At 40.6% G+C, this 24883-nt stretch overlaps 1 protein-coding gene across 1 annotated transcript in view; it reads right to left on the bottom strand.

Moving 5' to 3' along the window:
• kiaa1109 (KIAA1109) overlaps positions 1–24883 on the bottom strand; it is a 347797-nt gene that overhangs the window by 254698 nt on the left and 68216 nt on the right. Inside the window, exons 9-17 of the mRNA XM_084310762.1 lie at positions 24467–24546; positions 18381–18528; positions 16224–16380; positions 14610–14688; positions 11205–11296; positions 8223–8340; positions 7578–7733; positions 5993–6090; positions 5257–5441 (exon numbers count right to left, since the gene is read on the bottom strand). Of these exons, the coding sequence (XP_084166888.1) occupies positions 5257–5441; positions 5993–6090; positions 7578–7733; positions 8223–8340; positions 11205–11296; positions 14610–14688; positions 16224–16380; positions 18381–18528; positions 24467–24546 (1113 nt within the window). The remainder of the gene's footprint in view (positions 1–5256; positions 5442–5992; positions 6091–7577; positions 7734–8222; positions 8341–11204; positions 11297–14609; positions 14689–16223; positions 16381–18380; positions 18529–24466; positions 24547–24883) is intronic.

Here is a 24883-nt window from a genome sequence, read left to right as displayed (position 1 = left end):
CTCCTGATTACTTTGATCTAGTCACTGAGAAGCAGTCGGGAGAGGCTCAGTGTCTTGGGTCACAAATCTGTCACTACAGGTGAACTGCCAGAGAACATCAAAGGCAAATCAAGTTAGGCGATGCAAATTGCTCCAATAGACAGTGGCTCGTCATGAGGCACAGATGCATAATGTGGGTCCACATGGTTTGATTATCTCCCACTCAGCCTGTACCAGCCCAGGAGCATTGATGTTGTTTACCAGCCCAGGAGCATTGATGTACGTGGAAATTATATTACTATGGAAACAAACTGCAGCAATTACTTTCTTTGTAGCAGGCCTACAAGTGTAAACACTGTGTGCATCTCGCCTTTTTCGATGAGGATACGCAGCAATGATTGATGGGAACGAAGGGGGTCTTGGATTTCAGCTGCAGAGAGGAAATTATGTTAAATGGGAACAGCAGCCGACTGACTTCACATTATTATTTCAAGCTACGTGCGACTCGTTATGCAAGATGATGATACTTAAATGAACGTGCCATTCCTTCCACAAACAGAGCAGTAGATTATATCAAAGTACCCGCGTGAGGCATGCGTATATGCAGACTGGCTTTTGAAGATGCACATACCACCTCCCTGAAATTAAAGGCTGTATTGACGGAATGCACGTCTCTGTCCTACAATCTTCCAATGATTACAGGGATTTTAAAATAAATATGTGATTCGCGCTGTGCGAAAAAACTACAATGTTGTCTGAGGGGAGTGGCTAAGTACTTTCAGTCTCCAGTTTCGATGGCGGAGACGTGCAGAGATGACAGCTGGCACCAAATCCATTCCGAAGAAGAGACAACGGACATGGACCCAGTACTTTGTTGGCGGTGTGCAAATATGCAGAGAAACATTAAATAGCTTTGGAACCATTTGTGTTACTATTGTATCTGAATCGGTCATCTGCATATAATCCACTGATCTATTTCTATATTTCCTATCGGTTCTCCATCTACTCCAGTGCGATCCGCAGATCGGGCTGTCAGACATGTGCTGCTCATACGTAACGGAGGATAGAGGTGCTTGTCCCTGGTTTCATAATAACATGGCTATTTGGATAAGATGCAGAGAGGGACATTGATAGAGGCCACAAAAGAAAAGGAGGAGAGCTATATGATGGAGGGGCCTTTGATGTGTGTGTGTAGGTGTGTGTGTGTGTGTGTGTGTGTGTGTGTGTGTGTGTGTGTGTGTGTGTGTGTGTGTGTGTGTGTGTGTGTGTGTGTGTGTGTGTGTGTGTGTGTGTGTGTGTGTGTAGACTAGAGAGGGGAAGGTAAATTGCAGGGAGATGAAGGCACACCAAAATGTATGTATTCTCTCTCTCCCTCTCTGTGTGTGTGAGTGAGTTCTTATCGTTGAAACATAAAGTTCAGTCTAGTGTTTTTGATGTAACGCTCCGCTGTAATCACTTTCTCCTCTAACAGAATAATTACCTCTTTTGTCATCGTCAACTCTAAGTATCCGCCCGATTTGTACAAGTGATGGCTTATTTTGAACGTATGAACCTATGAACGTATGATCATATCATGTATAATCAAAATAATAAAAAATATCCAAATCTGTGCCTGGTCACATGGACTTGTACTATGCCCTATGAGCGGCAGGCTAGGTGTGACAAATCTTTGTCCAATTTAATTAATTACCATACCACATTATGCAGGCTCTTGCCCATGTTGACCTTAATGATTCAGGCCAACTGGCCTAGTCATTTGATTGCGATTCAATTGTTCTAAAACACAACAGGAACAGCTGGCAAGTGCTCATTAATAATAATAATTCAGATTTATATTATTAAACTTTTGGAGTATCAACCGTTGCCCAATTCTCCGTCATTCTGTTCCACCCCTCTGGGTCGGTACCGACCCCTTTTGCCATTATGATGATCATAGATCCATATTTTTATGATTGATGGAAATCGGGCGGTTAGGTGGTCGAGCGGAGATTGCGTTCGTCACCAGCCCCGGAGCTGTGAGCTTGGTTCGCCTGTTCGAATCCAGCTCACAGCTCCGGGGTTGTCACCAGCTTGGCTGGCCGTCTGCACTGATACAATTGGCTGTATCAGAGGGTGGGAGAAGCTGGCGGGGTGGGTCCGGGTCGTTGTAAACAGCGACTCCTACAGTTCGGTCGGGGCGCCTGCTAAGCGCGGATTGGACGTGAGGGGGATAGTGTGGTCCTCCCACACGCTACGCCCTCTCAATGAGAATCCGCGCTGCCAGGTGAAAAGAAGCGGTGATTGGCTGGACGTGTGTCGGAGGAAGCACGTGGTAGCCTCCACTCTCCCAAATGATCTGACTGTGGGGGGTAAAGCGCAGCGACCAGGAAGGGACTGGGAATTGGCATACGACTAACATTGGGATGGGAGAAAAATCGGAGGAAAATGGAGGGGGAAAAAGACAAATTAAAAAAAAAAAATAATGATTGATGGAAATCATTTGCGATTTTAAAATCAACCGTTTTCAAGTATTACCATCACAAACATGTCACAAAAGCATGTAGAATGTAAAACGTTAGGTTGGCAATAGGTTAGCAATAGGTTATAAGTGGCATAATATGGTTTTACCTTCTCGTTTTGAAGAAGTATAATCCGAGCCGGCGACCATTTTGGAAATTTAAAAAAATGCAAATTGTAGTTTCTTTGCGGCCATTTTGTCGAGGGCATTCATAGGTGTAGAACAGCGTTGAACATTTCCCTTCAAGTTCTATGGGGGTTCAAAGTTCAGAGTTGAATTATGGAATATGTCAATAACTGTTATTATTCTTGATAAGCCACAAAAAGTAACGATTTGACAAATATTGAAACGCAGTTAGTTTCTCCTCCCTATTGTGAGCATATAGGAACTAGATCTGAAATTAGTTTCAAAATGGTTGCACTGTGAGAAAAATAAAAAAGTACAGTCGAGTACAGTAGATATTATTATCTGTTATTATGCATGCCTGGTGATACTAAATCCAAATTGAACTCTGGCATTTGAAAGATACTATATGTATATATATATAAATGTGCGAATTGGCTATAATAAGGTAATGTATAAGCATATATTCTATATTCTATAATAATATTTCAAATTGCATTGGTCCGGATGGGAGAATTCAGTACTGTATATACAGAACCTTCGGTTTTATCATCTTCCCTTTATTAATTTCCTTAGATCTTTTGTACACATGATCTCAAGAGGGTACTGAACGAGGTCAGTGGCAGTTTTTTAAGTCTGGTCATTATTATCATGGTGTTATTCACTGTCAAAGATGAAAAGAAAAATCATAATTAATATTTTCCTTTGTTTCATCACAATTTAAGCAAGCCTAGTAATAGACACAATATTTCTGACACTGAGAATACATTCATTGAGGTCCATAGATGTACCTAGATACCAAGAATATGCAAATAGCCCTTGTAGAAGTGGAGCAATATTCCATTTACCTAGGTATACATTTTTTGCAGATTTTCACCTGGGGTGGAACAGGTTAACCAAAAACACACTTCTTCAATACATATCTGAAATGAAAAAAGAAATAAAAACAACTAACCTTTGTACTGTCTTTTACTAGTATGCTACTAAGGCATCTACCTTGCTTATATTATTATCTACTATGCACTCAAGTTCGACACTGTTTGACGAGCAATGTTACTTCCCCTTAGCTGCCAGAGTTGTACCCTTCCTGCTGACTTGTTACCATTTGTAATAATTACATCACCTCCACTACAAGATACACTACACGACCAAGGTACCCATGTACATGTCAAAATACTTCCCAAAGGTCAGTGAATACCACGATCACAACACCAGAGGGAGCTCCACAAATCATGTTAAACCCAGATTCGGCTCAAATAAGGGACTAAACACGTTTCGCAATTATGCCACATCAATGTGGAACGCCCTACCCAAAGCTGTAAAGGAATGTGGATCACTACCCACTTTCAAAACCTCTCTCAAGGGACACCTACGGGAGACTGCAATTCAACACTGGCCCCTGTAAATATCCTAACCCAACCCCCTCCAATGTACAGTCATTTACCTAGTATGGTTTTGTCAATAGTCCAATGTACAATTTTGTTTGTTTGTACAGTGTCTCCTCCCTCCCCCCCTCAATGTACAGTTTTGCTTGTTTATACAGTGTGCCCCCCCCCCCCCCCCCCAACCACCTCCAATGTAAATTACCCAGTATGGTTGTCAATATCCCAATGTACCCAACCCCCCCCCACCCAACCTCCTCCAATGTACAGTTTCTACGTCAAATGTATATACTCCCTTTTCTTGACTCCTTCTGTATCACAAACAGTACTGTATTTGCAAATCTGGTATGTCATAAATGTATAGATGTAGCAGTACTGACTATCTGTATGTCATGTATGTCATATATGCCCTGATGAATTGAAAATGGGGGACCCTGATGTAAACAAGACGAAAGTCTTTCTCTGGTCTGCATCCCCTTAACAATTGTGTGTATTGAGCTGTACTGTATTGTACCCATTCTGCAATCTGTTAATAAAGTTTTCAATCAATCAATCAATCAAAACTCTGTCTGCAGCAGGTCTCTCTGCTCATGGAATGACATGTCCATATCAATAACCTATGAACGCTATGCGAAGTGGGCGACATGTTGTTGGCACAATTTGGAAATGCACAAACACAAACCATTTAGTTTGTTTTCCTTTTATATAACGCTAAGACAGCTGTTTTTATCTTTTGATAACTCTAAGACAGCTGTTTCTATCTTTTAGATAACTCTAAGACAGCTGTTTTTATCTTTTAGATTACACCAAGACAGCTGTTTTTATCTTTTAGATAACTCTAAGACAGCTGTTTTATCTTTTAGATAACTCCGACAGCTGTATTCCAACACAGCAAACTGTTTGTGGTAATGTTAACCATCCATAGAATCCTTCTTACACATTCATGCTCCACAGCTTCCAGTGTTGTCATCCTGCAATAACTCACGCCTTGCGGGATTTCCGAGTGAGATTTCAGGGTGAGATTTCCATTTCAGTGGCAAAAAGAAGCACTTTTGGTGAACGTACTAGGTGGTAACCAAATGTAAAATAAATGATCGAGAACCCTCAAAAACCTCAAGTTCAGTTGAAACGGCATGTACAGGAGTAATGGATTACTCATGCTCATCCCTACCCTTTACCAACTCATAAACCCTGATGTTTTCCTTCTCTCCCCAGATAAGGATTTGAGTCATTGATGATGGCTGGATACGGGTCATAGCCATAGGTTCTACTCACTCTGCAAGGGTGATGTTCCTCCAGCGAGGCTTGCTGCGTTTGGGTGGGGGCGCTCCATGGCTCTCCCCTGGCATGCCCGTGTCCGGGGGAGTCTTCAGATTCTGGTACTCTTTGGCCAGCGTGAGGAGGGGGCATCGGCTTGGGTGGCATTCTGGCAGGGAGAGGCGCATGTCTGTGTCCTCCGCCTAAAAGGTACAAGTGGGGAGGGGAGCAACACACACAGTGAGTTTCAAAGCATTGATGCTAACTTCTCTTGGTAACCGCAATTATAATTATTTCTTTATAAAAATGTAATTAAAATGTACATTTAAAATTTTTATAATCAATGGACACATAAACAAACAAACAAATATGGCACAAGATATACTTGTTAAAAGTGTTTCCTCTTCAAAAAATGGAAGTCAGCCTGTTATTGAATTATGTATTTTACGTTTACATTTTAATTTGGTTCGTTAGATAATTAAAGTATTTGTTAGATAATTGAGTATTTGTTAGATAATTAAAGTATTTGCAGCGAAGCACTTTACATTTTGCCTCTAGATTTGAATTGAATGCGGTAAACTGCCTAGATATACACACTGTATAACATTTATCACAAAGCTTGCCATACTAGACATGTATCTTCAGTCAGGTGTCATTTTGAATGTGTGAAACAGAACTGCAGTAAATGAACATAGGAATGTTTGGTCTAACATCCATGGCAAAATAAATAAATAAGTCTTCCAGCACGACTCACCCTCAAGCAGAAGCGCATGTTGCAGGTGGTCGGGACAAATTCATTGAAAGGCAACGTGAAATCTATGTTGAGCGTCTCGCCACAAGCAGCCAGGTACACTGTAACAAAGCAAAGGGACACAGCATTCGTATGGCCATAGTGCTTTAATGATTTGGGATGCAAGAGGGTATAGGGATGGCTAGTGTGATGTCACAAATTACTTCTGTGTCCACTAGCATGTTTAGTCTAATGCGGCCAATGTAAACAGCAATGACTTCGCTGACTTCTCAAAGTATGTGAAAAAAGATCTCAACTCGTATAACTCAAATAATTTTTTTTATTTAAATTTTTGTAAACGGTAACAGGGGAAGAGACTGTTTTGTTGAGATAATTTCTATTGCTGCAACACGGGACACAGCACTGCAAAATGTTCCTGCCTTTGAATATCCCGTCTGGAAACAACAGGACACGGAAGTGGCGTTTTGGAATATGATGACGTAGTGCCTAGCCATTTTAATGAGTTAAAGATAAACTAAACCTACATTTATTTTAGACTGTATTTTTCCTAAATATTTCCGAGCTACAATTATGGGCTATAAAAGTAAAGCAAATGCTATGTAATTATTAGCACTATGCTATGTAATTATTATCACTGCTATGTAATCTTATTATCATCAGATTGTACAGACCACCAATGAGTGCTAGCGCAAAAGTCAATGGGAAAATGTATAGGATTTCAAGCTATCACCGCCCTCCAAGATCTGTGGCTGGCGTAGCTCCTCCAAACAATTGGTTTAGAACCTTCAACCATCTTCAACGTAATTCGGTAATGTCATCTTGCAATGATGTCATCGCATCTTCCTTGTTTTGAGAGATCAGAAGTCGTATAACTAGTGATGCACCGATGTGAAAATTGTGGCCGATACCCGATATTAATATTGCTGTTCTGGCCGATACCGATATCTGTATAGAAAACACTTTTTTATGATTATTTTCTATTTTCCAAAACGTTTTTTTTTTTTTTTTACTTTTGTAACTTATTTTCAGAAATATATATATTTTTTTAATATCAGTTCATATCGGCCCTATCTTGATATCGGAACGATACAGATGTGTAAAAAAACGGCCATATTATATCGGCGGCCGATATATCGTGCATCACTACGTATAACATATACAAAATGTATATTGGCAATTTTTTTTTTTAAACTGCTACTTTTCCAGATTTTTTCCCCAAGTTTGAGGACAGGAGTGTCTCCATTCATGGCAGGATTGAAATATAGGCTAATAATAAATGTTCCTAGTGGTGTACACAGCTGGCGTTACCCAGATGAGCATGGTGTCGGCATCTCCCAGAGTGCCCTTCTAGTTAACCATGGTGTTGATGGTGGTGTATTTTGTTTGCCATATTTATGTGCATTACATTCAAGAGGGGCCTCGTCTGTATACTACGGTGCAGTGGAAACAATTAAAAACATTTACAATTTATTGTTTTCTATTATCAATATTATCATCATTGTTATATCATATAAATAATATCTCTATATATATATATAAAATATAATTTTCTTCAATAGCTGTGCTGTCATTGTCGCATCCTCCTCACCGTTCTCCTGGTGCTTGGTGGAGCAGTCGATCCAGTTGTGCTGGTTCGCGGCCCACGTCATCTCGAACTGGTGGAAGAGGATCTTGAACTTCCAGGCGTAGGGTACAAAGGAGTAAATGTCTGGGGCGCTGTCACTGGCCCAGTCCTGGATCAGGTCTAGAAAGAACGACTTCTTGTAAATTTCTTTTTTTTTCAACATTAATATTTAAATGAATCTGAATATTTGATGATTTGACAGTTTGAGTGAATGGGGCCAGTCTGAAGATCATTAGCTGAGGTGGTGAAATCCTGGCCTGAAGAAATGTTGCTGCAAGAGAATGTCATTGTTAAAAGGAACATGCCAACATTATGGGAAATACATCAAACAAGAAGATGGATACCAATTTCCTCTCGGATACGGCGGATACAGATCAGCAAACCTAGCTGTTGGCCAAAAACACCCCTGATCCATATCCGCTTCCATTCATTTGTGCTAACCTAGGCTAGCATGAGGAAATTGGTATCCATCTTCTTGTCTGACTCTGGAGAAGGCGGTAAGTTAATTTCCCATAATGTTGGTGTGCTCCTTTAATTTATGGCCCCTGGGGGACAGCAGGAGAAAATCAGGCGAGTCTAGGTTGGGTCAGGGGTCAAGGAGGTTGTTACCCGAGAAGAAGTTCTTCTGGGCGTAGATGAAGTGGTAGGTCGCTTTGTACACCTCAATCTCACACTGCCAGGACTGGGGCATGTTCCACACACGCGGATAGCTGGCGATCACATGGAACTGACATACAGACAGAGGCACAACAGGCTTTGGTCAACATCAGCAGAAGTCTTATCTTTGCTTTTGCTTATTTATCACCTTTAAAATGGCTTCATTGTGCCATAGTCTAGCACAAGAAGATGAGGAAATGGCTCTCTTTGGACGACCTCATCGAGCCAAACTGTGCTCATGGTTAAGTTCAAGAATCATAGCAAGAAAATGTAATATAAAAACAATAGGTGCTCTCCCACTCTAAAAGGATGGACAGACATGCGTGTTCACCTCTTTATTGCATGGAGGAAGAAAAGAGACAAACGTCATCAAGCGATCAACATTTGATTGCCTTACTAATGCCCCAAGTTTGCAGCAACAACAACACCTACAGTATCTCTGCAGCAACACCCTCCCTAACATCATCTCTCCCTCTCTCTCTCAGACGACAAATTGACAGCATATTGTTCATCATTCACCCGTCCTGCTTTCCCCGCTATATCATTCTCTTTCTAAAGTAGACATTTGTCAAGACAGCTCTGATAAACTCTGCATGGTTTAAAATAATTCAGAGACAATATTTCTGCTGCTTTGTTGGTGTACTGCTTACGTCTTTTGTTATGAACTAGAACAGTCTAGGCCAGGGGTTAGTTATTTTGGTGCTCAAACTCGAGTTCAAGTTTTGTTTTATTTGTCACATAACAAAAGGTACATGTACATTATAGTCAAATGCATGAAATTGTGCTTCATACAGTAAAAAGTAAAGACCAAACACTATACAAAATATACAAAACTAAAATGTACAAAATGCAAAATGTCAGGGAAAACTGAAATGATGGTCTGGTTTTCAAAGAAGAAGGATAAATAACAGTAGGGGGTTTTCTTAGCTAACGTAGTCAGACACCACTGTATGTTATTAAAATCAAAGAGACTGCAGAGTTGTGTGGTGGAGTTGTGGAGTGGTGGTGGTGTTGTGTGGTGGAGTTGTGTGATGGACTTGTGTGGTGGACTTGTGTGGTGGACTTGTGTGGTGGAGTTGTGTGGTGGTGTTGTGTGGTGTTGTTGTGTGGTGGTGTGGTGGTGTTGTGTGGTGGTGTTGTGGAGTTGTGTGGTGGTGTTGTGGACTTGTGTGGTGGAGTTGTGTGGTGGAGTTGTATGGTGGAGTTGTGGAGTTGTGTGGTGGTGTTGTGTGGTGGTGTTGTGTGGTGGTGTTGTGTGGTGGACTTGTGTGGTGGACTTGTGTGGTGGACTTGTGTGGTGGAGGACTTGTGTGGTGGTGTTGTGTGGTGGTGTTGTGTGGTGGTGTTGTGTGGTGGTGTTATGGAGTTGTGTGGTGGTGTTGTGTGGTGGTGTTGTGTGGTGGTGTTGTGTGGTGGTGTTGTGGAGTTGTGTGGTGGTGTTGTGGAGTTGTGTGGTGGTGTGGTGGTGTTGTGTGGTGGTGTTGTGTGGTGGTGTTGTGTGGTGGTGTTGTGTGGTGGACTTGTGTGGTGGAGTTGTGTGGTGGTGTTGTGTGGTGGTGTTGTGGAGTTGTGTGGTGGTGTTGTGGAGTTGTGTGGTGGTGTTGTGTGGTGGTGTTGTGGAGTTGTGTGGTGGTGTTGTGTGGTGGAGTTGTGTGGTGGTGTTGTGTGGTGGTGTTGTAGAGTTGTTTGGTGGTGTTGTGGAGTTGTGTGGTGGTGTTGTGTGGTGGTGTTGTGTGGTGGTGTTGTGTGGTGGTGTTGTGTGGTGGTGTGTGGTGGTGTTGTGTGGTGGTGTGTGGTGGTGTTGTGTGGTGGTGTTGTGTGGTGGTGTGTGGTGGTGTTGTGTGGTGGTGTTGTGTGGTGGTGTTGTGTGGTGGTGTTGTGAAGTTGTGTGGTGGTGTTGTGTGGTGGTGTTGTGGAGTTGTGTGGTGGTGTTGTGTGGTGGTGTTGTGTGGTGGTGTGGTGGAGTTGTGTGGTGGTGTTGTGTGGTGGTGTTTTAGAGTTGTGTGGTGGTGTGGTGGTGTTGTGTGGTGGAGTTGTGGAGTTGTGTGGGTCATAGTTCTTGCTGACATTGAGCATTTTTTACTGAGGTTGCCTGGGAATCGGCGGAGGCAACCACTAACAAATTCTGGATATACATACTGTATATTTTTAAGTTAACCAAAAAAGACAAAACTCATCTACCGGTATATCATGATATATTTTGGGCATATCGCCCAGCCCTAAGATCACCCCGTCTTTATGACACGACTATGCCATCTTTTAATGTTAGTATATGTAGCGCTGAAGACAATTACTTAAACTTAAACTTAACTAGCTTATTTTGAGAGAACGGTGTCACAGCCCAGCCTGCTGTCACCAGCTATCTTTCTTATTCTATAAGGGCCAGGGGCTGTCACTCAAGTTTCACTCATGAATATGGGGGGACAGTGTGCCGTTTTGGTTCTTGTGCGATACTTCATCACCATCCTGTGGTCAGAAGATGAGGCAGGTTGCAGGCTTACCACCTGAGCAAAGTGGTTGAAACGACCGACTAGGGCTGGTTGATTAATAGAGTCTCAATTTCAATTACGATGTTGGCTTCCCACGATCATGAAAACAAGATAATCAAAAACGTCTTTGGAAACTTGAAGAAGATGACAGAAAGGCAGCCTTTGGTCGAGAAGAAAGGTAAAACAAATTGTTGTCATATGATGTTCTCAAATCAATGAGTACTTGTGTTTAATAATTGTGATTTCAATCAATCAAAATAATCGTGATTATGATTTTTGCCATAATCAAGTTGCCTTGTGACCAACTAAGCTACTGACTGACCGAGCTACCAACCGACCCGACAGACATCACCATTCCTAGAGCACCTTGCCATCTCTCTCTAGTGGAGCTAAAAAAAAATTAAATAAAAAAAGCAGAATTTGTACAATATCTTCTGCTACTTACAGCCAACATCTCAGCCTCCAGCAGAGTCCGGTATTGCATGCTACTGGTGGTGTCCACGTGAAGCAACTGACCTTTGATGGTGGGAGAGTAGCCTGAGGGCAGAGGAGAGACGCAAACACTCACATTCCATATTCGTTGGCAAGGAGTGTGCAGCTCTGACAGGTAGCCGACAACCAGAAATGATGCACCAAACAGCTTGTGGCCCTAGGCACAAACATGTTTCAGTCTCTTCCCCCTCCGCATATAGAGAAGCACACAGGGACTACACTGTGCAACAATCATTTAGGTAGTATCTGCCCAATACCAGGCTAAACTACTTGTACTCTGTATTGATCAAGGCCACATATATGAATACATGAGTACTAGCATAATGCTATTTGATGATAATACAAATACAGGGCAGATAACATTGATTAGTTAATTGAGAGGCTGATAACCGATTTTAATATTAAAATATTCAATTGCAGTGAATGTGAACATTTTAGTGTCAGAATTTACAGTAACACAAAGCCCAACACAACGCTGTTTTTAAAGAAAAAGCAACAGATGATTTTAAATGCCGAGAATGTTTTTTGGATGAATGGGTTGAACCGATAAATTAACAAACAAACAATCCATAAATAAAATTGTCACTTTTAATGACAGCCTGAAGTCTTGAACCCATAGACATCACCAGACACTGGGTTTCATCCCTGGTGATGCTCTGCCAGGCCTCTACTGCAACTGTCTTCAGTTCCTGCTTGTTCTTGGGGCATTTTCCCTTCAGTTTTGTCTTCAGCAAGTGAAATGCTCAATTGGATTCAGGCGAGGTGATTGACTTGGCCATTGCATAACATTCCATTGATGGTCCTTGGCTGTATTATGTGTCCAGGCATATACTTGAGGGCTTTGGTACTATATGTATATTTACGAAGTGCCCCTAAACAAATTACCAATTGACATTACTTCACTATTAAGACTTCAATGTAGGAGCTTATAAGACCTGCTCTCAGGACTGGATTACACTGCATGTTCTTTGGGTCAAGGCCCAATTCGGAAAATACTACTTTTAGTTTTTGTGCTCTGGACTCTTGGAATAACCTGTGATGCACTTTAAATATGTATTCCCTGATAAAATTGGTACGGAAGCCCTAAGAGGCCGTACATTCATACATTTTATTTACTCCGTTTTCCCGTGATAACGAGTTAATTTAATTAGTTTTCTCGTGATAACGGGATCATTTTCTCGTTATCACGAGAAAACAAAGTCTGTTTTCTCGTGATAACGACTTATTATCTCGTTATCGACATAACGAAGTCCGTTTTCTTGTGATAACGGATTAATTTATCTCGTTGTCTCGAGAAAACTAAGTGCGTTTTCTCGTGATAATGGATACATTTATTTCAGGGGGGTACATGACATACAGGTATACACAGTACTGTTACATTTGTGACATACAAGATATGCAAATATACAGTACTCAGGGGTAGAGCGGGTCGTCCAATGATCGAAGGGTTGGTGGTTCGAATCCCGCTCAAGCCCATGTACATCCCATCGCCGTTGTGTCCTTGGGCAAGACACTTAACCTACTTGCCTCGTATGAATGTGTATGCATGTGAATGAATGTTGGTGGTGGTCGGAGGGGCCGTAGGCGATGATTATTCGCCACGCTTCCGTGAGTCTGCCTCGGGGCAGCTCTGGCTGCAATTGTAGCTTACCACCACCGGTATGACTGTGTATGAACGAATAATGGACTCTGTGAAGCGCTCTGGGTGTCATGAAGAGCGCTATATAAATCCAAGTCATTATTAATAGAAAATATACATACGAGGGCCAGGGGAGGAAACTGTACATTTGGAGGGGGTGGGAGGGGTTTGGACATACAGGGCCAGTTTCGAGTTGCAGCCTCCCGTAGCCAGGTGCTCTTTGACAGCTCACTTTAATTGCGCCGATAAGGCTGAAGCCTTTGCTAACCGTCTTCTTAGATGACGCACACTAATGTGTATATATATATTATCTGTAACAGCAAGGCATAAAGCTATTTCAGCCTGTGTCAGGCCTTGATTGAAGAGATATGTGAATGTGACGCGGTGATCAATATCCTCCTGCTCCTCTGACACTGAATGATGTTTCCTGCAGTGATCTAATATATACTAGACTATCGTTTCGTTTTCTCGAGAAAATTATCCCGTTATCACGAGAAAACAAATTAAATTAACTCGTTATCACGGGAAAACGGAGTAAATAAAATGTATGAATGTACGGCCGCTTAGGGCTTCCGTACATTGGCACATTTAGTTTTAACCAATGTAAATCTTTGTGTTCTTATTATCTGACAAATCTTTGTTTTTGTTTTTTGTTTTCCTTCTGCCTCGTGTAATCTCGGCATCGTTGGAAATGAGGGTCCACCCCTCAATGTTTTCTGATAATTAAATACATTTAATAAAAATCTTAAAATATTTCAGGGGCGGTCAGATGGCGTAGCGGAGATTGCGCTCGTCACCAACGCAGGAGATGCTGGGTTCGAGCCCAGCTCTCGGCGTTGCCACCAGCTTGGCTGGCCGTTCACACTAATACAATTAGCAGTATTAGGGGGTGGGGAAGCTGGCGGTGGGAATCTGGCGTTGTGGACAGCGACGCCTACAGGTCAGGTCTCGGCGCTTGCTAAGCGGGGCAGGACTTGGTGGAGATAGCGTGCCCTCCCACGCGTTACACTTCACCAATGAGCATCCTCGCTGCCAAGTGAAAAGACGTCACTGGCTGTCGGCGCACGTCTCGGAGGAAGCGTGCGATCGACTCGGGACGCCCTTGTACCGACTCGTAGGAGAACATGCATACAGCAGCCAGATAGGGGAGGGGGGGAATTGGCACAACGACTAATTGGGACGGGGAGAAAATCAGAGAAAAAAAATCAGAGAAAAAATAATATATATATATATTTCAGAATGAATATTTTAGTTTGTATCATATTATATGAAAGCACAGACTCAGAGCTTTAAAATAAGGTATTATTTGTGTGAATTGAGCAAATATTTGGTTGTGGTTTATTAAACATTGGCATTCAGTAAAACGCTAATTCTGACTTCTGAGGCTTTAAAGTCCCTAGAGCTGTTAAAAGAGATTAGCATAATGGAACTACTGATCCCACAATGCAAAATGACCTTGGAGAACCATTAAGGAGGACTGAAGGATTCCACTAGATCATCATGCAGTGCATTTCAGCATAGTACCATCATAAATTCTGCATGCTTTGATTTCAACTAATGTCTCTCGAACAGAAGGCATTCTTATTCTGTCCAGTTGAGCCCTGATACATATGCTTTCGCAACAGCTGAGAGAGCATTGGTGTTGGGCCCTAACAGACATGTGTCCTATAATACCATGTGCACACGCGCACACCGATACGTACGCACGCATAGCCTTACCATTCTCTCCTACAGTCATCGGAATGTTAACCTCCAGGTAGGAGCCAGCTCCCACGTTCACATGGATGGCATTGGTTTCCTAGCAACAGGGAAGACCGCAGCACATGAGAGCAAGACAGAGACCGAGAGAGAGAGAGAGAGAGAGAGAGAGAGAGAGAGAGAGAGAGAGAGAGAGAGAGAGAGAGAGAGAGAGAGAGAGAGAAAGAAACATTTGATTAGGGCTGAATTTATTCACCTAACATTACATTCTAGGGCTGGTTTATTCACTTAACATGAATGAATGAATGAATGAATGAATGAATGAATGAATGAATACTTTATTTAACAGATTGCAGAATGGGTACAATACATTACATTCTAGGGCTGGTTTATTCACCTAACATTACATTCTAGGGCTGGTTTATTCACCTAACATTATATTCTAGGGCTGGTTTATTCACCTAACATTACATTCTAGGGCTGGTTTATTCACCTAACATAAAATTCTAGGGCTGGTTTATTCACCTAACATTACATTCTAGGGCTGGTTTATTCACCTAACATTATATTCTAGGGCTGGTTTATTCACCTAACAATATATTCTAGGGCTGGTTTATTCACCTAACATTAAATTCTAGGGCTGGTTTATTCACCTAATGTCAAATTATATGGCTGGTTTATTCACCTAACATTATATTCTAGGGCTGGTTTATTCACCTAACAATATATTCTAGGGCTGGTTTATTCACCTAACATTAAATTCTAGGGCTGGTTTATTCACCTAATGTCAAATTATATGGCTGGTTTATTCAATTAACATTCTAGGGCTGGGAATATTTGAGAATCCCACAATTAGATTTTATTTAGATTATTGGAGTCATGATTTGATTTAAAATCAATTATTGATGCAACAAGATTTATCTAGGCAATTTGATAGATTAGATTCTACATTGATGTTAACATTTGTGTTACAAAGCTTGTGTATTGTGTGAGTCTTTCTGCGTGGCAAATCTTGGCAATCTGTAGGATTAATCAAGCTAATTATTTATAGTTCTACTGTGATGAGAAAGTCAACCAAGCCTTGTTAGTCAATTAGTAAATTGTTATGCTTCTGCATTACTGCATGTGGAAAACATGTTGATTAAATCAACTAATGTATTGGTCGACAAATCCTATTATTATAAGTCGACAGTCAGAATGTCTTTAGTCGACTCTAGGGACAGCCCTACAGATATTTGCTACTGAATACTCGTATATCACTTAGAGCCCTATTGTTCAAAATACAAAAAAAAATCAAGTAAGCATGAGTTTGTAATTAGTATGTTAGACAGGATGGTCTGCCTGTTGTTTTTGATTATTTTTGGTTCTTGCTGTAGTATTTTATAACAAAATTCAAACATTGCAGTGGGTGCCGTCTGCATCTTTACCATTAATTTACCATTGTGCCTTTCAACAGAATAGGGTATGTGGAATTTTATTAAAGGTAATAGGTCTAGAGAAAAATAGATAGCATGAGTGAGTGAGAGTGAGAGTGACACAATTTTCCAAAACATTGATTGATCCCACGAGAGTGAGAGTGAGAGTGAGACAGAGACAGGGCCATGGGGTGAGGGGCAGGAATGATGGGAGAGCTACCCTGTTCTTAGTGAAGAGGAGGTCTATGGTTGCATCTGCAATGATGTTCATGCGCAGCTCGAAGGCCAGGATCTGCCTTGGCATCCCTGGCAGAGCTACCTCCGTCGCCTTCATGGACTGGTAGTCTGCTGGTAGGAAGAACTTCCACAGGCAGTCCCTGGGGTACAGGAGACAGTTTCAATGCAGAGCTTTTAGGAATGCACATATGAACATTTTGGCCAATAGCTGATAATACATTTTCTGTTATGGCCAATATATACTCATTATATATAATATTTACTGATAACGGGGAAGAACAAAGTTGTGACGGTAATCCAATTTTGTACTTATTGAAAGTGACAAGACATGAAAATGCTTGAATTACTCATGCACATTCATTAGCTACCTCGCTCCATCTTTCTATCTTTTCTCTGGAGCACCTGATGAGAATGTTTTGGGGTTGTACGTGATTATGAAAAGGCATGGGGCTATGGGGGTAAGGGATATAATAAAGCCTTCTGCTGATGTTATAAAGGTGCAACCAGAGTACATGTTTAAAAGCCAATATAATAACAGATAGTTTGGAGTAGGGAAAAGCTGATGGCTTTTGTCTCTTTTCTGCCTCCATGCAATAAAGAAATGGAGATACAATTGCGCTGGTTAATCTTTTTGAGTATGAAAGCCCCTACTCTATTGTGTGATATTGAATGTTATTGTTATGCACACCTTATAGTGTTGAGCACACCTTGGGTTGATTGCAGATCTACTCAATGGATTGTCCCCACAAGTAATGAAAACATGACTGTAGCCCCTTTCACACATGCACTGGACTCCTGAACTTAACTGCACATTAATTAGAGGGGCTGTATGTGCGAACTCAGTGTTTTAGCCTGTATGAAAAGATTTTTTATTAAATGGTCATAATCTATTAAATGTCAGCTTTTGCTCAATAATGCTTTGAAAATATTTAAAATATCAAGTCAAGATGATATGCTGACCAGTTGGCTCTGCTGTCCGACCGAGGATGAGAGATAATGAAACGCTGTTTGCTCGTCATCCAAAAACGTTTACATAAATAAAATAAGATAAGATATTATTTTATTGATCCCCTTGGGGAAATGCAGGTGTCATAGCAGCATGGGGGAGGTATTTAAATGAACAGTTTATGAGTAATACTAACTATTTATACTAGTGCTGTCAGACGATTAAACAAATTAATCTAATTAATTACAGGATTTGTAATTAATTAATCTAATTACCGTAATCGCATTTTAATCGCATAACCATTTTTTTTTACTACGATCTTGTCAGTCAATCATCTGACTTTTGGATAAACTTTTTTATTTCTCTTATTTTTCAGGATGATCTCCCACAAACCTGAACATTAGTGCCATCTCTATCTTTCTGTGAACGTCTAGCAAAAAACGGCGTTGCAATCTGATGAAAATGGTGGAGAAATATACATTATAAAAAAGTGTACTTACAGTAGATTTCATTCACGGTTCGTGAATCACGCCTGGTGATACTAAATCCAGATTGAACTCTGCCATTGGAAAGGGGAGATTTGGCCCGATCCATAGATGTGCAACTTCTATGTAATAAGGTAATTTATAGGCCTGATATTCTATATTCTATAATCATATTTAAAATTGCATGTGTCCGGATGGCAGAATTCAGTACTGTATCTACAAAACCTTCTGTTTAATCATCTTCCCTTTATTCATTTGCTTAGATTTTTCAGGTCTGGTCAATTTTAGCATGGTGTTATTCACAGTCAAATATAAAAACAAATAATTTTTTTTTTGTTTATATTCTCATTTGGTTCATTACAATTTACTCAAGCCTAGTAACAGACACAGTAATTCTGACACTGGGAATACATTCCCTGAGATCCATAGATGTCCCTAGAATCAGATACCAAGAACATGCAAATGGCCCATTTAAAAAAAAAAACATATTTAAAATGATGATCTTCCATACACAGGCAGAGGAGGTCCCTTTCTGCATCATGCCCTCGCTCTAGCTAAGCCGAGCAGAGTAATGTTTGAAATCCATCTCCCACGGAGAATCGCATGCTGTGTGCTACATGTGTGAAAGGGTAACTCCAGGCGATGCCCGCACTCGACTCTCTGGGCCTTGTCCAGAGTTGACGTGTGAAAGAGGCCTGCGTGCGTGTACCTCTGACGGTCTGCCCAGGGCCCATAGTTGAAGTCAGTTCCTTTGTCACAGACAATATCAAGGCCCCAGCAGGGAGGCAGGTCCTGGAGCTGGGTTCCCTCTGTGCAGCCCTCTGCCTCCCCAGCCTCCTGGTCCTCAGGTACCACACCTGACACACACAGGGGACAATAATGTGAAACATTAAAACAATGCAACATTTAAACAGATACTTGGAACTCACAGATCATTAAGCACAAATGCAAATTAGTCAAATATTTACAGGTGTTCTGGAAACAGAAAACATAGTAATAATAATACACTTTATTTGTATAGCACCTGTGTGCTTCACAGCAGTGATGTAGACACTAAATAGACATACCATTTGCATAAAACTGCCATAATTATAGACAGGCATAAAATGAGCAGAGAATTGATAGTACAACCTCCCAGAACATTTGTATAGTCATTAAAGAAAATGCATAAAGTGCAGACATAGAATGAGTATAAAAATGAACAGTGCAATAAAATAGACATACCGTACGTTTTGGACTATAAGCTGTGGCTTTTTCCCCCATTTTTCGACCATGCGGCTTATATAACGGTGCGGCTTATATGTGGACAAAACCCGAAAATCAAAATATTGCTTTTTTTACTGTATTGAAATGTTATTTATCTGTTCCCTTATTTACTTAATACAACTTGTAAATGAGTTAATTCTTATTATGCACCACCACCCACAGAATCGAGAAAGAGCAATCAATCTGTCAATCCTTTCCGTGTCCGGGTTATATATGATGCCAAGTCTACATCATATTGGTTGTTTATAGCACAATAACATCTGATTTAATGTGATGGAAGAAGTGAAATGTGAGGTTTCCCGTGTTGAGTCAAATTAAGCCGCAGGCTCCACTCCTTACATATGGTAATTAAACATTAAAACACATGCGGCTTATAGTCCAGTGCGGCTTATATATGTACACCATTCAATTTAGCTGCTGCGGCTTATAGTCAGGTGCGGCTTATAGTGCGAAAAGTACGGTAATTAGCATAGACAGAGTAAAATAGTGCAATGCAATACATTAGTTGTCATAGGACAATAATTTTGACTTTATTTGCATCCGAGTTTAGTCTGAGGTCGCTAATTATTTTAGTAAGAGCAGTTTCAGTGCTATGGTGCGTTCCTCCATGATGTTGTTTTCTTTGAGAAAGGAGTTTATTTGGATTGAGACAATTTTTTCAAGTATCTTGCTGATGAATGGAAGGTTGGATAGCGGCCTATAGTTGGTCAGTACATTACTGTCTGTTAGCTTGGGTGTCTTTAGTAAGGCTGTTTTGAATGCATCTGGGAAAATGCCTGTCAGAAGCAATGTATTTATAATCTTTAGGACATGATTTGAAATACTTTTGAATATCTGCTTTAAAATGCTGTAGGTATAGGGTCAATACAGGAAGTGGAAGAGTTACATTCCATATTTTATAGAGTTCAGTTGAGAAAAAGATAATTTTCCCATGGTTACTTTTTTGCAGGGTTTACAGATGGGATCCGTGTTTGCATCAGGACTAATGCTGGCTCTGATTGATGTTATTTGGTTATTGATGAATAATGCAAGTTCGAGAGGACTGCAGAGGGGTGGGGGCAGTGTCTGCTCAGATACTGTAGCACTAGCATCCCTGGGACTACATGTTATCAAATATATGTCTGTGTATTTTTTGGGGGTCTTTGACAAAGGGTTCCCAGACTTCCTCATGTCAAACAGATGCAGGGTGTTCCAGCAGTCTTAGCGCAATCCATAAATGAATGCTAAACACACTAGAGCCCTGTTTCGACCCAAACTACCCAGAGTAGTTTAGTCCCAGGAACTACATTTCAAGGAACTAAAAGGTTAGTGGAGCCCATTGTTGTCTGCGTTTCCACCACAATCTAAATTCCCATGAAGATTAGGCAAATTAGTCCACTGACGTATGAAAAAGATCCCAATCAGGTATTTCAGCGTCTCAATAATAGTTAATTATACTAGAACTTAAAAGGACAATTTCTCTTTGTGATCACGGTTAAATGAACAGACCAATGTTGCCTGCATACTCTTTTGCCATATATATCGCATTGAACAAGAACGTGCAACAGACCGCACAATGCACTGGCTGAGTCCAGATGACTGTAGTATTCATTATCTCACTCTCTCTGTGTCCGAGTTGGGTTCCAAACTCTGTCATCACTGCCATGGGGTTGTTGCTCTTTTCATCTCGAGGAATATGCTTGCTTTTGATTTTCAATCCACTATGAAAGGTGTTAAGTCGTATCCTATTTTATCTACACTGTGTTTTGGAAATACACCTATAATTACAACCCTGCTTAGCTTACACAATGTTGTTGTAACTAAGAGATTTGCTGAAAATATTATCAGTTTTGGTGCACAGATCACCTTTATCAACTTCTAATAAGAGTTTCACACATATAACTAACATTAGGTTTGACAAGTGCATTTCCTAGTAGTTGATAAGATTACTGTGGCAATAGTGATCTTTAAATACTTAACATGCAAACATCAGACTGTTTTGACAGCACAATATTGATGTACGGTAACTAAAGAGATTTGTTTAAAAAATATTTTCGTGCATAGATTGATCAACTCCTAATGTGTGCTCTGCCATACATTCTTCTAACGTTACCTAGACCAGCCATCTTGTCTGGCCAACAGTCTAAATACTTTGACTGCTTAGCGATCTTGTTGTAATAGATTAGCTGTGGAAAAAGTTGTGTGTATACTAGATCACTAGATTTATCAGCTTATATAATATGCATTTCACATGCGCATTTCCTGGTTGATAAGCAGATGACAGAGGCGAAATGGAGGGGTAAAATTGGGTAAAATAATGTCACCGGAACCATAGTCTCTGTGGTAGAAACACAGAGTTCCTCAAAAGGTCCCTAGTTCCTGGGGAAAGTTCCTTGGACACAAGAACACCTTTACTGAGGTATTATTGTGTATGTGTGTGTATGTGTGTGTGACTCGGCATCGTCTAGGCCGACTTGGTGCGGCACATTCCTCAGAAATCGCGAAAATGTCTCGCATTTCAGATAATAGGTCAAAATAGAAATATTGCATTTTTGACTGCTTTGAAATGTTCTTTCTCTTATTCCTTATTTGCAAAACTTAAATACAACTTGTAAATTAGTTAATTATTGTTAGATTGTCTGACAGTATTGTGTCTCAATACTGTGGCAAAGACTACAAACAAGGGCTTTACGCTGGGTGTGGTCTGTCTGCTCGTGTCATGCATTAAATCACAGGTACTTAGCGAGGTGTTGAAAACACACACAAGGATAGCTCTTTCTTAATAGCAGAGAGAACAAAATGTTAACACACTTATCTTAACACATTGGGCGCCAGGGGTTGTGCCCATCAAAGTACCCAGTCTGCCACCATTGAAAGCCTATGGAGATGTTTACCTTCTTTGCAGGGCTATAACTTTTTAAATTGTATTGCTATATTGACATTACTATGGCCCATTCAACATCGATTATCTATCGTTCAGGATGTGGGAATGTTATATTTTTTCATTCATACATTGTTGTGTTAATAGCGTTGAGAATATAAGTATGTTTTTTCTTAAATAATTTTTAGCATTTTTACAGCTTTATTGGTCACGCAGGACCGACAGAGGAGAGGGCGAACGGGAGGAGAGGTGGGGAGGACATGCGACAAATAACGACGGGAGCTGGGATCGAACCCGGGTCGGTCGCGTAGGTGCGCGAGGCACTATGGTATGCGCCGCGAGGGCGCCCATATAAGTATGTTTTTAATCTTTTCTGCTGTAATTCCAAAAACAGTAGTTATAGGCCCTGAAGCATATGATAGATTATCGATTGGCGTTTCTTTCCTATACACGCTATATTAAAAATTTAAATGTATATGATCAGTATACATTATGCTTCATCATGCGTGAAGGAAAGGGGGGGAGGTCATTTATAACTCCTTGATCGTCAGTAACGGCTTTATTTAGTATGGGTTGATATATTGATCAGATGGTTTGCAGTGAAATGAATAAACAATCGGGATGAAAATAACGTTACTGTCCTCTTACCATTCGCCGATGAGACTGGAGGAAAAAGATCTCCTAGATCCATTTCCGGTTTGTATGGCGCAATAAACGCCGAAATCATATAGATTATTAAGTTTAGAAAGCGATCCAAATGCACTATAGTGTTTGTCTGGAGCCACGTAACAAGATATCACTGCCGGAGGGATTTCCTCGACGCACCGATCGGCACTTCCGGTTTTGGCGAGAGTGTAACTCGCCCGACCATCCACCAGGCGGCGGTATTGAGGCGTTGCAATCTCATACAGGGTCCCACTACAGTTCGTTTTAACTTATTTAATTCACATGTTCTTTATTTCATTTCATTTTTTGCGACATAATGTTACCCGACCCAACGAGATCCGTCACTTGGTTGCATTACATTACATTACAGATGAAGTATCTTCTCAGAAAGTGGCTATCTTTTACATGTATTAACATCTTAATGCTTATTGGTCAGGCCGCCACGGCGGTGACGTCATTAAGTTGATGGCCATTGATGGGTATTATAAACAGCGTTTTGACAGCGCTCTGCTGATAGTCACCATGCAGCCTACAGCGAGAGCCGTTGCTGAGGCGTTAAACCGGTTTGGTGAATTCGGTGGACACTGCGCAGAGGACAAAAACTCTGGAGAGAGGCCATCAGAACATTGAACATTGACTATTTTATCATGCCTATTTTTTCCCCCTGTTTATTATGTCTATTTTATTAGTTTATTAGTATTACTGCACAATCAAAGCGGGCATGGCCACCCGCATTTCACTGTATGCCCTGGTGTGTATGTGAATAAATCTCGTGTTATTTTAAATGATAATAAAATCTTGAAACTTGATTTGTCTTGTTTCAAGTTCAAGTTCTTTAATAGTTGTCATACAGAAGTACAGAATACTTTCATACAAAATGCTTCTTACTGTTACGCTCCAGAGACTGTGCTAGACAAGATAGTATCAAATAACATAACAACATAATATAGCATGAATTTAGAAGAAGAAAATGAGGTCACAGTGTTCGGTATAGACATATGTACAATGTTCTGAGTTACCATATAATATACAATACACAATACTATGCAGTGTACTAATGTACAGTACTATCTAGTGCAAAGCAGAAATGGGATGAGGTAGGGTCCCCCATTTTCAATTCATAATACATAATATAAATACTAGGTCCTGGTCCACATAATACAGTATATAAATACTAGGTCCTCCTTATAATACATTTACATTTAGTCATTTTGCGGACGCTTTTATCCACTTTTAGACTTACAAGGTCTGTACGACAAGTCATCAGGAAGGGCACAACTCTATCAGCTGAGTAACAATGTTCATCAAAGTGTTGAGTGCTACAGTGTAGGTTAGTACTATATTAGGACAAGTATAATACATTATATAAATACTAGGTCCATATAGGCCTAATACTTGGAGATTGCTCATCACTGGGGCATGTCATAGAAGACAGTGTAATGGCATTGATTGATTGATTGATAACTTTATTAACAGATTGCAGAATGGGTACAATACAGTACGGCTCAATACACATAGTTGCACTTACATAGCAGGGAAATATAATTCAACCTCCTTCCTAAAAATAATAGTCTGCTTTGGTACACTACTGACATTAAATACCACTTATTAAATTAAATTAAAACAGACATAATCCTTTCACTACCACACTACAGAAGGTGTTGTGTTTACAGTGCCACAAGACAGACTCATTGTCATAACAAAAGAGCCTGACTAGAACGCAGCAAGGTGCTAATTGCCCCCAGAGAGAGAGGGGGCCTCCTGGATTACAATGCATTCTGGGTAGGGTTGTAGTTTTTTTAACACTGTAAGTGTAAAAATGTCAAGGCCATTTTCTCTGATTAGGTTTTGTGATAATCACCATGATTCATAGGAAGTAGCTTGAAAAGTATCCCACCAAAATGTTCAAGTGATGGCTTATTTTGAAGATGGCTCAACAAGTCCCTAATGTCTACGGCTAGTCACATGTGTGTATGTGTGTGTGTGTGTGTGTGTGTGTGTACCTGGCTCATCCTGGTAATAGTAGATATCCACATCGTTCGACTGCATCACCACAAAGCCCTCACCCATCAGTCTGGGGGGTCTATGAGAGAAAAAAATGGGTCAGATCCAAGGTTCAAAGTTCATCTGATGTAGGGCCAAAATCCAATATCTGCCAAACTATTTCTACCAGCTTCATATCATTGTCTAGATTTGAAAAACTAGCTTCTCCAAAGTGATTTTCTAACTCGAGTGAATGCAACATACCCGAGAGAACGGATTCAAATAAATTACCGTAGTCAAATGTACATCCATTGTGTGCTCTTATTGTGACAACCTGTATAGCAACGGGTAGGGGATAACTTGCTGTAGTTAGTTAGGCTTTGTTTTCTGCTGACTATACAAACCTTGCTACACATCGTGAAAACTATCTAAGGTGT

This window comes from Notolepis coatsorum (genome assembly GCF_963971535.1).
Source record: "Notolepis coatsorum genome assembly, chromosome: 3".
Lineage (NCBI taxonomy): Eukaryota > Metazoa > Chordata > Actinopteri > Aulopiformes > Paralepididae > Notolepis > Notolepis coatsorum.
The sequence above is the reverse complement of the archived record's forward strand: the minus strand, read 5'-3'. Positions and strand labels throughout refer to the sequence as shown.